Here is a 15,240-nt window from a genome sequence, read left to right as displayed (position 1 = left end):
ATTTCACACGCTAGCAAGGTTATGCTCAAAATCCTCCAAGGTAGGCTTCAGCAGTATGTGGACCGAGAACTCCCAGAAGTACAAGCTGGATTCCGAAGGGGCAGAGGAACTAGAGACCAAATTGCTAACATGCGTTGGATTATGAAGAAAGCCAGAGAGTTCCAGAAAAATATCTACTTCTGCTTCATTGACTATGCAAAAGCCTTTCACTGTGTGGACCACAGCAAACTATGGCAAGTCCTTAAAGAAATGGGAGTGCCTGACCACCTTGTCTATCTCCTGAGAAACCTATATGTGGGACAGGAAGCAACAGTTAGAACTGGATATGGAACAACTGATTGGTTCAAAATTGGAAAAGGAGTATGACAAGGCTGTATATTGCCCCCCTGCTTATTTAACTTATATGCAGAATATATCATGCGGAAGGCTGGACTGGAGGAATCCCAAGCCGGAATTAAGATTGCCGGAAGAAATATCAATAACCTCCGATATGTAGATGATACCACTCTGATGGCAGAAAGTGAGGAGGAATTAAAGAACCTTGTAATGAGGATGAAAGAGGAGAGTGCACAAAATGGCCTGAAACTCAACATCAAAAAAACTAAGATCATGGCCACTGGTCCCATCACCTCCTGGGAAATTGAAGGGGAAGATATGGAGGCAGTGACAGATTTTACTTTCTTGGGCTCCATGATCACTGCAGATGGACACAGCAGCCACGAAATTAAAAGACGCCTGCTTCTTGGGAGGAAAGCGATGACAAACCTCAACAACATCTTAGAAAGCAGAGACATCACCTTGCCAACAAAAGTCCGAATAGTCAAAGCTATGGTTTTCTCTGTCATGATGTATGGAAGTGAGAGCTGGACCATAAAGAAAGCAGACCGCCGAAGAATTAACACTTTTGAATTGTGGTGCTGGAGCAGGCTCTTGAGAGTCCCCTGGACTGCAAGGAGAACAAACCTATCAATTCTAAAGGAAATCAAGCCTGAGTCTTTCTGGAAGGACAGATCCTGAAGCTGAGGCTCCAGTATTTTGGCCATCTCATGAGAAGAGAAGACTCCTTGGAAAAGACCTTGATGTTAGGAAAGTGTGATGGCAAGAGGAGAAGGGGACGACAGAGGATGAGATGGCTGGAAAGTGTCTGCGAAGCAACCAACATGAAACTGACACAACTCCAGGAGGCAGTGGAAGATAGGAGGGCCTGGCGTGCTCTGGTCCATGGGGTCATGAAGAGTCAGACACAACGAAACGACAAAATATCGACACCAGGTTCTTTTTAAAATCTACTCATGTAGGTAAAGATCTGCTTGGAAAGCCATGGAAACACTGGCAGGAGGAAGATGGAGATCAGGAGCCAACTCCAACCTCAAGCAAAAAAATACAAGGTTGAAGGAGAAAGGACCAGATTCCTGAGTGGTTGGAAGATGGATCACCTGTTGTATCCCCCCTCCCAAATCTTTTATATTTTTTCTTCTCTCTTTCCTTCATTTATTTTTATTGTATCTTTTTTTCTCTTTTTTCTTTCTATTCTTTAATACTGACTATACTAATTATATTAATAATAGAAAGCAACAGCAATAATAATAAAACTGAAACTATTATTAATTCTGGGTTCTAATTGTGTGTTTACTTAGAATTACAAAGGAGAAAGGGTAGAGAAGAGGGCTTCAGTGTTATTAAATATTAAGAAGAAATGTGAAATTTTGATGAAAAGAGCAGAGGCGAAGTTCTAGTTGCGGTTCCACTGGAGCATGGTAGCATCCCCTCCACATTTTGCCCTCGCTAGTAGTTATGGTGGGGTGGGAAAAAAGATAAATGTTCCATGGGTTGTTGGGGTAGAGAATTACATGTTCGGCGTTTTTTAACTTTAATTTTTAGTGTTTTTTTGTTTGTTTGTTGGGGGGATGGGTTGCACATGGGGCCTATTAGGAGGAGAGACTTTGAACAGAAATGGTCAAGAGAATAAGACTGGCTACTTTAAATGTGAAAGGCCTGGGATCGATAGCGAAAAGAAAAAGAATAGAAGCATTATTGAAGAAAAATAAGATGGACATTGTCTTTTTGCAAAAAAAACCTCATCAATCAGAAGTTGGAGTTAAGGAACTTAAGATGAATAATATAGACATTTATTTAAAAACTTTGGAACATCTAAATCTAGAGGTGTAGTAATCATAAATTTTAAAAGTTGTCAATTTACAATGAAACAGGTAGTAAAATATTGTAATGATAGATTTATAATAATACAGGGTAAATGGGTTTGGAAGAATATACTATAAAGATTCTAGAAGATGGAGAATGGATATTAAGATTTTCCAGTACTCAGAAGTAATAAAAAAGATAAAGAAAGAATGGTTAGAATTATGGACAATAAAGGAAGGAGGAGGTACGAAATTAGGCCTGTTGTGGGACACCATAAAAGTAATTTCAAGAGGAGTAGAAATAAGGGAATCCTATAAACTGAAAAAAAATCAAGGAGATAAATGTGAAAAAACTGGAAGAAGAATTGAGAAATTTGGAAAACAAGTTTTTTTAGAGATACATAGAAGGATATTGGTAGAAATGCAGGAAAAAGGAACTAGAAAACTTAGAGATAAAATTCAGAGGGATTTGATGTACATAAAGAGGATTTTTTAAAAATTTTTGGCAATAAAAATTCAAAATTATTAGCTAGAATGTGCAAAAATAGAAGTTTAAGACACAATTGGCGTAATTAAAGATAGAAAAGGTAAGAGGTGTAATATAATGAAAGATAAATTGGAGATTTTTCAAGAATTTTATCAGAAATTATATAAAGGAAACAACGTATTGAAATAGGATATAGAAAATTATATAAATGAGAATTTAAAAACCAAATTATTGGAATGTGACAGAAGAATATTAGAAGAAGAGATTAAAGAAAGGAAATTGCTGAAGTTATTAATAAACTGAAAAATGGTAAAACACCACACTTTGACGGATTGGATCCAGAATATTATAAACATTTTAGTTCAATTTTTATATCTAAGCTAAAAATGCTTTATAATAAAATATTGGAAGGGGAGGTAATGCCACCTTCTTGGAAACATTCATTAACGATTCTTATTCCAAAACCCAACAAGGATCTAACAGACCTGGGATCTTATATAAATAAATCAAGATGCAAAGATTTTTACTGCAATATTAGCAAATAGTTTAAATAGATTGATAGAAAATTATGTTAAAGAGGACCAATGTGGCTTTATAAAGGGAAGACAAATGGATAATTTTACTAGGTGAGTTTTGAATATTATATCTGAGGTAGAAAAGGAAAAAATAAAGGCAACTGATCTATCATTAGACATATTTAAGGCCTTTGATTATGTGGAATGATTAACATTAAAGCAGCTTTTAAAGGGTTGGGGATTTGGCAGAAGATTTATTGGAGTTATAGATCAATTATATTCAGATAATACTTCAGAAATAATAATTAATGATGGTTTAACAGAATGGATTTTTCTAGGCCAAGGTACAAGACAAGGTTGTCCACTTTCACCAATATTGTTTTGTATGATTATAGAACTGTTACCTAATGTAATAAAAATGATGAATTAATTAAAGTATTAGGTTAAAATGATACAATTAAGATTAATTTATTTGCCAATAATTCATTATTAATGATTAGAAAGTATGGTTAGAATTAAAAATCCTTTAGAAAAATTTGGGGAAATAATAGGATTAACTATTTATTAGCAAAAAAAACACAAGTAATGTTTTAATTACGATAAATACGAACAAGAAAAGTTTGTAAATAAATATGGTTTTAAAATGTGCAGTTATATTAAATATTTAGGAATAAATATAGTTAAAGTGACTAAAAAAATTAAAGGAGCAAAATTTTAATAAATCAAAAACTGGTAATAAACATAAATTTCAGGAGTATTGTAAATTGAAACTATCATGGTTTGAGATAATCACTATGGTCAAAATGAGAATATTACCAAGAATAACTTTTTTATTTAAGATGTTCCCAATACAATTAGAAGAGGATTTTAAGTATTGGCAGGGACTAATTAAGTGATTCTGTAATCAAGGTAAAAAATCAAGAATAAATAAAATACATTAGTACAAGACTCAAAAAAATGGAGGCTTAGGTATTCCTAATATAAAAAATTATTACATAGCAAATCAACTATGATTGATTGGAGATATTATATATAACAAAGGAAGATTAATTTGGTGGGCTATAGAATCCTCAGAAATAAATGGGAATATTGAAAAATATTTGTTTAATGTAGTATTTTTGTTTTTGTAAAATATTTGTTTTATTTGTTTTATCAGCTGAACAACCCCCTTTTAAGAAACATGTTAAATGTCTGGAACAGATATAAAAAGAAGTTTTGTCCCTTTACTTCACCACTAAAATTAGTGACCAAAATAGAAAAATTTCCAGCAAACTTGAAGAGCTTTGTTGATTTGTTTAAGGATAAAAAAGTTGCCAGATTGAAGGATTGAATGATTAAAATGAGATTGAAGGATCAGATTATAGTTAAACTTCAAACTAATAAATTATCATGGTATAATTATATCCAATTAGATAGATGGACTAATGAATAGTTGAGGACTAATAGTAAATGTAGAGAATGTACTAAGTATGAACAATTTCTATCATCAAATGAAGATATGCAGAAAGATGCTTTGAGAAGGGAGTAGTAAGTAGAATTTATAACCTAATTTTGGATCAGGGGGGAAATGAAACTGAAATAGAAGGATTGAAATCAATTTGGGAGCATGATTTAAAGACAGAAATAAGAACAGAGGATTGGACAAAAATGTGAAATATGAGAGTTTTAAGATTAATGTTGATAAGAATAAAGGATAGTTCTTTAAAAATTAGTTTAAGGTGGTACATTACTTTGGTGAAATTGCACATAATAAATTCAGACTATTCTGAGGCCTGTTGGAAATGTGATGAAGAAGTTGACACATATTATCATATGTGATGGGAGTATAAATTGATTCAGAAATTTTGGAAATTGCTTTTTAAGGAAATATGTGATATATTTGGAAAAGATATTGAATTTAACTCTAAAATCGTTTTGTTGTCGATTTTTGATAAGATAGAACTTGATTATTATTTAAAGGAATTTATTTCTAATTTTATGACAAGTGCTAGAATATTAATAGCTAGACACTGGAAAGACAAACATGATATTAAATTAGAAGACTGGTATAACCAAGTATGGGACATTGCATTAAATAAGAAATTGACTACTGAACTTAAGATGAAACGAGGAGAAATAAGTTTAAATATGTTTATGCTATTTGCGGTAGATATATTGAAGTTGTATTAGAGAAAGGAAAGAGGAAAGACTCTAAGAAATAATCAATACAATTTTGGAAAGGAGGTTTGTAATAAAAGAATTGCTCCAAAGGGTCCAAAAGACATAGGCAATAGATGCCCTAATTCAGGCCATTTCACTTCCTTCTCATAAACTGCCAATAAGCATCATATTGCAAAGAAAGATCCACATTGCATATAACTAAGAGTGATTAAAAACTATCTTTACTTTGCAACCAGTATCCATAATTTTCCTTTAGCCTTGTCTCTAAAGCTGCATTTGTTGTGCTCCACTCTTGAGCATAAAAGAACATAAGCCCTGAATAGCACAGGAAAGGAAACTGGCCAAAACCTCCTTCTCAATACAGATGACTGAGGGTATTGTGCACTAAATTGAATGGGGCAAAAGCACTCATATTTCATATCAATTCATATCAATTTCTTAAGAATTAACAATCTAGTACCTTCCAGCTATGAATAGATATACTTGGGTGAACACAGTTGATCTGAAAGACAGATTCATTCTAAGCATTTGAATTGTTTTGTGCCCCAGATGATAGAAATGGTAGCACAAACAAAGATCTTGTAGACCATCGTGACTTGCTGGCATAGGTGTCGTCAACACTGAGGCTAAAGCTTGGCATCCTTTTTTCTGCTGGCAAAGCAGGTGCAACACTGCAAGGCAATATCAGGCCATTTCCTGGTGTTTTGAATTGTGGATATCAAAACAATCTCCTACATTCACCAAGTGGAGTGGAATATTGGTTTGAATTCATAAAGTTTGAATACTGTATTCATGCTCCTCTCTCCCTCAGTTGTTAAATAAAACATTGTCTACGGGAACCTTTCCTGGCAAAGAGAACTACACAATGGTGTGTTAACATAATTCTTGTACAGACATACAGCACAACATGTTTGTCTATCTGCATTTGTTTGCTTGCTTGTTTATTTGTCTGTCTGTCTTCTAAACACCCCATCTGGCTACTAGACCACTCTGGGCAGTTTACATATTAAACATATAAAACATACACAATTCCAAACAATGAATATAATAATATAAAATCAAAATAAAGATAAAACATTAAAGCAAAACAAAAAATACATTTAGGACTAGCAGGACAAACACTCCTTGCCTCCCCCTTTGGGTATCTAACAGCAGAGTTGAGATTAGAGGAGGGATCTGTCTTGGAAGAATGGAAAGCAGTTATGCAATCTGCTATACCAAGAGAGAAACAGCATTTGATTTCCTCTCTTTCCTTATTCCTCTACAGTATCTTTCCATCTTAGCTCTTCCCTATGAGAATATTTAAGAAAGAGGGAATGTCTGTGGTCAAAATTTGAGTCCACAAGTATCGATAAATGACTTCTCCTATTGATGCAGCAACTTCATGAAAATACGCATTTGCAGGTTCTTTGTAACACCGCGGGGATCTTATCCAACCAAGTCCCTGTACTTAATGGAGTTAGACAAGAATGCATACTAGCCCCCACCTTGTTCAACTTCTATATCAATGGCTTAGTTGGGAATTTAAGTAACCCCAATTTTCATCAACCTAAACTTGCCTCTCGCCCAATTGCAATCTTACTCTATGCTGATGATGCTGTTTTACTGTCAACAACATGCGTAGGATTTAGAAGGCTCCTGAGATCCTTCTCCTACTACTGTAATAGAGAACAACTAATAATTAATTATGCTAAAACCAAGATTATGGTTGTGAGTAGAAGGAGAATAAAGCATAAGTGGTTTCTAAATGGACACCCTGTAGAGGAAGTAGCATGCTATGAATACCTTGGCATAGTTTTTCACTCTTCAGGATCCTGGCTTACTCATGTAAACCACGCAGCAATGAGTGCCTAGAAAAATACTGGAGCACTAAGAAGATTTTTCCATACTGATAGGGGTAAACATGTACCATCGGCAATACAAGTTTTTAAGGCCAGGATTATTTCACAAATGCTTTATGGCTCACAACTATTCGCTTATGCTAATCTACAACCTCTGGAGATTGTTCAGACCAAATTCGTGAGAGCCATTCTTGGAGTTCCACCTTGTACTTCCAATGTGGCTCTTCGCTTAGAGGTTGGGTTAATATCCATTAAAGCAAGGGCTAAAGTCCTTATGGTGAAATACTGGCTTAAACTGATTTTTGCATTAGAAGGCTTGGCCCCACTGATCTTACTAGATTCCTTTCAGTCGGAGTGGAAGAAGCATATAACTGATGAGTTATCGAAAATTGGCTTTTCCCCCAGTATACTTATAGCAATGGGTCTCAAGGATGCCATCAAAGCAGTGAAGTTAAGGGTATGGGACATTGAACTACAGGACCATGTTGGCCAGTTAGGGAAATATAATTTTCTAAAGAAATCTGCTTTTATCACCTCCTCGTATTTAGCCAGCACTATGTCATCTAAAGCCATAAGGGCTTTACCGCTAGCTAGGCTCAATGTACTTCCTTCTAAGCTTTTGGAGGGAAGATTTCGAGGCTTGCCAACATCAGACTGTCTCTGCCCTTGTAATAGTGATAAAGTTGAATCAGTTGGTCATGTTCTCCTTTTCTGTACTTGTTATCGGGATCTTCATATAGCACTTTTATCACCTAATATCTATAAATCTCCCGGGAGATCAGAGGAGGATTATGTCCAGCTGCTACTCTCTGACAATACCCCTTATATTATGAGACAAGTGGCCAAATTCTGTGCGGCAGCAATGGTTATTCGTAATCAAATGTTTGGGTAGGTGATTTTAGATGGATACTGTATGTTTTTAATATAACTCTGTCTGAGGTTTTCTTATATTAAGGATACATGATGTTATTAACTGGAAAGAAGGGGGTTGTTTTATCATGTTTTAATGGAATTTTATTACCCTGACTGATTTTACCAAACTATAATTATATGTATCTATTTTATATTGATTTGGTTTTACTGGTCTTTGACCGTAAAAAAGTATTCATTCTTCATTCTCATTCCTCTACAGTATCTTTCCATCTTAGCTCTTCCCTATAGGAATGTTTAAGAAAGAGCAGCAAAATCTGGTTTTCTCTTTCTTCCTCCTCATTCCTTTTTCCTTTAGTGTACTGTCTTTTAGATTATGCCTAAGGGCCAGAATTCTTTTTGTATTATTGAACTGTAAGCTGATATTCAAACCCAGTCAATAAAGAGCAAGGCAAAATTGTTAAATGTGTGTGTGTGTGTTTATAATGTGAACTGCTTTGAAAACTCTCATAAGGTGCAAAGACATTGTATCTGTTTGAAAAGAGGGAGAAACTGACTTTAAAAAAACCTTTTTTACTCAGAAGTTTGGAATCTCAAAATTTTCTCTCTGTAAATATTTCTTCTTGTATATAAAAATGCCACCTACTTGATGAAATATTTCTGCTATTGTAAATATGTTGGCATGTAAAAATGTCTTAGTTTGGTCCTGTAAGTGTTTATCACCTGTAACTTTCTGTGATAAGGTAACCTCTGCCTTCTTTATTATTTTAGTCTGTATCATGGAAAGTAGCATGGAACATCATGAGCACCAGCAATGAAATTCCATGATCCTAAAATATTTTCCATTTTGTAAATAATAAGCAAATGCAAAATGAAACATATAGCCATTTTAGTAAATCATTTTGAAATGTCATGCCCATGTAAACTAAAGGTATTACACATTATTTTCATATAATTTTTCATCAGCTCCAACAGATGTGACCTTTTCCTTTGACGTTGGAAATGGCCCAGTGGAGATCATTGTGAGGTCACCCAGTCCACTCAATGATGATCAGTGGCATTGGGTTACTGCTGAGCGAAATGTTAAAGAGGCTAGCCTACAAGTGGACCAGCTCCCAAAAGAAATCCAGAAGGCACCCACAGAAGGCCACACCCGACTTGAACTTTATAGCCAGTTATACGTTGGTAAGTAAGTGAGTGGTGGCATGGAGGAACTCAATATACAGTATTGTCTTCTGGGTTCCTGTGCACTTATTGAAAAAAAACTATGTCTGCCTGCTTATATTTATGCATGTGTTTAGCACCCTATAGTTCTAAATCTCCCAGTACAGTTAACAGCAAAACCATAACAATCAATCATACAACAAAGGGGAAAGAGGATGTAGGAAAGAACTGGTTCAATTAAGCCATAAAAACAAAACAGTTTAAAAAATGTGCTAATCCTTGTTTAAAATAAATGACATTTTGAAGGCCTCGGCAAATAAATGGTCTTTGCCTTAGACCACGTGTATACAAAGTTTGGTGTCATGGAGCCTTCTGTGTGTGGGACATTCCACAGAGAGTGGGTTCCACATGAAAACAGCTTCTCTGCATTCACCACCCACCTTCTAACGGAACAGAGGGAAAACAAAGAATTGCTAATCACAATTCAAGTTAATGTTCAAATGGACCCACACAATGCAGTTTAGTACTCAGGTAGTCCCATACCAGAGAAAGTGATATCAAATCTTTCTTCAGCTTTAAAGTATCATGTGTTGACTGGAAGCTAGTGCTAGGCTGCATTGTCAAACCAGTCATTTTCCAAATATGGGGCAGTTGTTCACAGTCTGTGAATCATGCTGAAGATCTGATCCAACAAATCAGTTTACTTATTCACAGGGAGCAAGCAGAGGCTAATCCATATCATTAGAAGTTCCAAGAAGTTGTTCCATGAGGCAAATGAGCCTCACATCCGCTGGGCTCTCTTCAGTGCAAATTGATCACACACTGAAACAAAACATAATCATAGGTAACTGAAATGCAAAAGTAGGAAATAAAGCAGAATTAAATGTTGTTAGAGAATTTTGCCTAGAGGTCAGAAACAAAACAGAATAACTCATAGAATGCTACAAAACTAACAATCTGTTTATTGCAAATACAATAAGCAACTGAGCAGAAAATCTTCATATGGACATGATCAAATGGCCAATACAGAAATCAAATAGGCTATGCAATTGGAAGCAGAAGATGGAGAAGCTGCCTCTCTATGCCAAAACAAAACAATAAGATTGTGGTACTGATCATGAATTAATATCAAAAAGAGTAAAGCTGAAGAAACACTTTAAAAATCATAGTGCTAACACATAATTTAAATAACATTTCTGATGAATTTAAAATCCACATTGTCACTAATCAACCTCCCTCTAGGGAGCGCTGTTCATTGGCTAGAGAGCAGCCAGGTATCTGGGTACCCCTATTCAGCTGGGCTGAGTCCTGGTAACACCAGCTAGGTGACACAGATTCTTTCCTGCAAGTCTAGCCTAAAAGATTCACTCCTGCAGTTAATTATACTTAACAAGTACAGGCATCTCGGCTTTGTAGTCCCTGAAGACTCATCAAAACTCAGAAAGATAGGACTCTGGTATTAGCAATATCGTGGCCTTGCAATGCCTCTGGAAGCAGGTTTGGCAGACTTGCTGTTCAAAAGACCATTCTTAAGGATTTTAAAGAATAATTTTTATTGAAATATAAAGTGTTTATAGATATTCAGTTTGATGCATAAGCAAAGCATAGGTTACATTTCCATAGAATATTGCAGTTAAATGAATAACAAATTCCAGCTAAGTAAAAAATAACTAAACTTCTTTTAAAAAGCTTTTTTTCAGGGTAGGTAAGACGTGGTGGCGCTGTGGGCTAAACCGCAGAAGCCTGTGCTGCAGGGTCAGAAGATCCGGCAGTCGTAAGATCGAATCCACGCAACGGAATGAGCACCCGTCGCTTGTCCCAGCTCCCGCCAACCTAGCGGTTCGAAAGCATGCAAATGCGAGTAGATAAATAGGGACCACCTCAGTGGGAAGGTAAACAGCGTTCCGTGTCTAAATCACACTGGCCATGTGACCACGGAAAGATTGTGTTCGGACAAAACGCTGGCTCTATGGCTTGAAGAGCGGGATGAGCGCCGCCCCCTAGAGTCGGACACGACTGGACAAAAATTGTCAAGGGGAACCTGTACCTTTACCTAAGAAGCATGAAGACCCCCCCCCCCTTTCTTTCTCTCGTTCTCTACGTACGCAATCCCTTATTCCAACTAAGGAAAAGGCAAAAAAGGATCCAAAACCCCTCTCTAGACTAGAGAATGTTCCACATGGCAAAATCTCCATTTTTCTACTAACTAAGCCACACCCTTCTTCTTCATTCTTCAAGGTGTTGACTAATCGTGATTTAGGGTCATCCTGTCTTTGCCCACCTTTCGTTCCCATGAGAACACAGGTGTTGTTTCCCTTCTCTAAACATGGTCCCAATTAAGATAGAATGTGGAGTCTAGTCTCTTTATCTTCATCCTTGCTCTGCCGGTCAGAGAAATCTTCTCACAGTTCTTTAGTAAACATTCCCAGCATTCAAAATCAGCCTTACACAGAACCATTTTAATTCCATTTTACATTTTCCATGATTACATAAACCATTCAAATTACAGGCTTTAACTTACATACTCATGATCATGACATAAATAAAAAACAGATTCGCATTACTGAACTTAGTTGACCACGAACCAAAAGAACTGTGCTTTGAAATGAGAGATATTATTTTAAAGGAGAATGTAAACTGACTATTCCAGCAAGAAAAAGAATAGAAAAGCCTAGATGGTAACAGAAGAAACACTTAAAATGTATAAAAACAGATGAGAAGAAAAAGTAAAAGGTGACAAAAGTAAGGTGAGAATCCTGAATGCAACTTTTCAACACCTATCCTGAAGAGACAAAAAAACCCCTTAACTGGATTAGGAACACTGAAAGACCAACAGGGAAACACACTCACCAGGATAAAATAAAGGGAAAGCAGAAAAGGTGAAAAGAATGCACTGAAGACCTATAAAACAGAAATAAATGGATGACAGATTCCTTTGAGGAGGAATCCAATGATGAAGAATTTGCAATTTTAAAAGTGAAAGCTGTTCTGAAAGTGCAAAAGCAGGACTATAGTTGGATGCTGGAAGACAAAAATCATGACTACGGAAGAACTACATAATTTTAAGTTCATAATGAAGAAACTAGAATTGTTAAAGACTTAATATACCTTACTTCAATCATCAACCCAAATGAAGTCTGCAGCCAAGAAATCATAAGAGGACTGAGTGCTTGAATACATAGGCTTTTGTCCTATTAATTAGTCCACTCTGGAGAAAGTCTGATTTGCTCCTTTTGCTGGCAGTCAAGTGAAATAAGTTCCAGTGCAAACCAGCCTAGACATAGAGCATTCTTAACTGCACCTTTCTGGCTCCCTATTTTTCAGGTACAAGTAGGATAGTTCCATTTTGATTTGATTCTACCATATATGATCATGGGATCGAACAAAAACAGCTATCTGGCTGTCCCTTTGGAGAAGCTGCTTAATTGGAAACTTCCCGCTCTCCTCTGACGGCAGAGAAGGAGACAAGTTTTGTATTTGTTTTTAATGGTTGCTAACAGATAAGTGATGATTTGAAAGGTTTTTTTAAAGCCCTATCAAAATATCACTAATCTGTTGTGTCAGTTAGCAACCATTAAAGAGAAATGCAAAACTTCCAAAGATGAGAGATTCTAAGGGAAAGCTCCCAATTCTCAAGTGGGTCCTAGATTAAATCATGGTGGTAAGGTAACGGCATTCCATGTCTAGTCGTGCTGGCCACGTGACCACAGAAACTGTCTACAGACAAATGCAGGCTCTACGGCTTGGAGACGGGGATGAGCACCGCGCCCTAGAGTTGGACATGACTGGACTAAATGTCAAGGGGAACCTTTACCTAGATTAAATCAAGTCTGAAATTTCTTTGAAATCAAAACTGATGAAACAGAGCCCATCATTCCACAGTCCACAGAGACATTATAAAATTAAAAAAATCATAAAATAATTGAGTTGGAAGGGGCCTATAAGGCCATTGATGCCAATCCCTTGCTCAATGCAGGGGAACAAATCAAAGGATGTCTGTCAGATGGATGGCTAAATTTCTCTTCAATGCCTCCAGTGTTGGAGCACTGACTGTAAGCAACCAGCTCTCCTAAGAGAATGCTGGGGCTGGAACAGAGACGGTCTTGGGTTCAGCGTACCCCTATAACATCTGTAATGAGTCCTTCTTACAGCCAGGCTGTCCCGTTGCCACCCTTTTTCCCAGGTCTGTTCCCATTAAACAATGAACTGAGAAAACCAAAGATAAAACCATGAGTCTCAGAGTCTGCCAAGACCAGCAAAATTCAGGTAATTAATTGGACTCAGTAGCATATTTGTGGCCTAAAAAGGAATTAAGTAATTAAGCAGGTTGTCTGCTCAAAAGACCAAACATAAGTTTTATCATTGTTTTATTAGAAAAATAAGGAATTTGAGATATTCAGTTTGTTGCAAAGCATAGCATTCCATATACATTTCCATTAACTAAGGTAGTTAGAAACACAGCAAATCTCAGCTATAAAAATAAAATAAGAAAACTCTACTAGCTAGAAAGGTGGGTAAGGCTGAGCCCCTTTCTCTATTCTCTGCTATGAACTACATCCTAGCTATAGCAATGGGAACTCCATAGTCCATTTAAAAATCCATAATCCAAGGTAAAATCCAAAAATCAAAAGGCTCAAAAAGGCTCTCTCTGTGTCAGCATCTCTCCATTTTCTTCTCATGCTGGAACACCCTCCTTCTTCACTCTCCACTGACGTACACCAATCAGGACGAAGGACTGCTCATCTCTCTCCACCTCCTTTTCTCATGGGATTGCAGGTGTTGTTGACATTCTTCCTCAATGTTATGTCTTTGATCCTTATAGTCTCTGGCCAAGGCTGCTACATAGAAAATTCCAACTAGCTCTAAGCGAAAACAGATTCTCGAAGCATCTTTCTTTCCACTTCCTATAAATGTCCTTCTTTGTTTTGAGGTCCTCTCTGAGCTTCTTGTAAAGGTGTACTGGCCTTTTTTTTTTTTTTTTTTTTTTTTTTTTGCTGTCTCCTACCATTTTTTTCCTTAATCGAATTGTTTGTAGTTGTGTCTCTAGAATTTTCTCTTTTTAAAAAAGAAGCTCCCATCTTTCATGGACTTCTTTTCCTCTTAGTATCTCCTGCCATGGCACCTTACCTATCCTGGTTCTGAGCTTATTAAAATTGGTGTTATAAAAATCCATAAAGAAAGCTAGACCATAAAGAAAGCTGACCGCCAAGGAAGTGATGCTTTTAAATTGTGGTGCTGGAGGAGGCTCTTGAGAGTCCCCTGGACTGCAAGGAGAACAAACCTATCAATTCTAAAGGAAATCAACCCTGAGTGCTCACTGGAAGGACAGATCCTGAAGCTGAGGCTCCAGTATTTTGGCCATCTCATGAGAAGAGAAGACTCCTTGGAAAAGACCTTGATGTTAGGAAAGTGTGACGGCAAGAGGAGAAGGGGACGACAGAGGATGAGATGGTTGGACAGTGTCATTGAAGCTACCAGAATGAATTTGACACAACTCCAGGAGGCAGTGGAAGATAGGAGGGCCTGGCGTGCTCTGGTCCATGGGGTCACGAAGAGTCGGAAACAACTAAACCAGTGGTCCCCAACTTTTTTAATGCCAGGGACCGGTTTTGTTGAAGACCATTCTTCCAAGGACCGGGGGGGGCTGCTGCCGCCGGCGTCCGTGAATGGGGGGGCTTGGGGGGGGCGTCTGTGCGTGGGGGTACTTGCTATGCAGTATGTTATGCCATCATTTAAAGTGCCTCTGAGGAATCCCAAGTGCTAGTAAGTCTTTCCTGACATTTTCTTAGTCACATCCTACAGCAGAAGCCATGGTCCACAGAGAGCTTTCAAAGCATCAGAGGGACGTCATTGTTAAAAAGATATCAGTCAGGAGAAGGGTATAAAAGAATTTCCAAGGCATTAGATATACCATGGAACGCAGTGAAGACAGTCATCATCAAGTGGAGAAAAGATGGCACAACAGTGACATTACCAAGAACTGGATGTCCCTGCAAAAGTGATGAAAAGACTAGAAGAAAATTGGTCAGGTCAGGGTGGCTGCCAAGAGGCCTACAACAACA

At 37.1% G+C, this 15,240-nt stretch overlaps 1 protein-coding gene across 3 annotated transcripts in view; it reads left to right on the top strand.

Moving 5' to 3' along the window:
• Positions 1-15,240, top strand: part of CNTNAP2 (contactin associated protein 2) — a 2,051,986-nt gene that overhangs the window by 1,845,256 nt on the left and 191,490 nt on the right. For all 3 annotated transcript variants that reach the window (XM_073002555.2, XM_078377431.1, XM_078377432.1), the window contains exon 17: positions 8,981-9,199. In XM_073002555.2, the coding sequence (XP_072858656.2) occupies positions 8,981-9,199 (219 nt within the window). The remainder of the gene's footprint in view (positions 1-8,980; positions 9,200-15,240) is intronic.

Source organism: Pogona vitticeps, chromosome 6 (genome assembly GCF_051106095.1).
Source record: "Pogona vitticeps strain Pit_001003342236 chromosome 6, PviZW2.1, whole genome shotgun sequence".
NCBI classification, from domain to species: Eukaryota; Metazoa; Chordata; class Lepidosauria; order Squamata; family Agamidae; genus Pogona; species Pogona vitticeps.
Note: the sequence above shows the minus strand (reverse complement) of the source record. Positions and strands in the feature narration are given on the sequence as shown.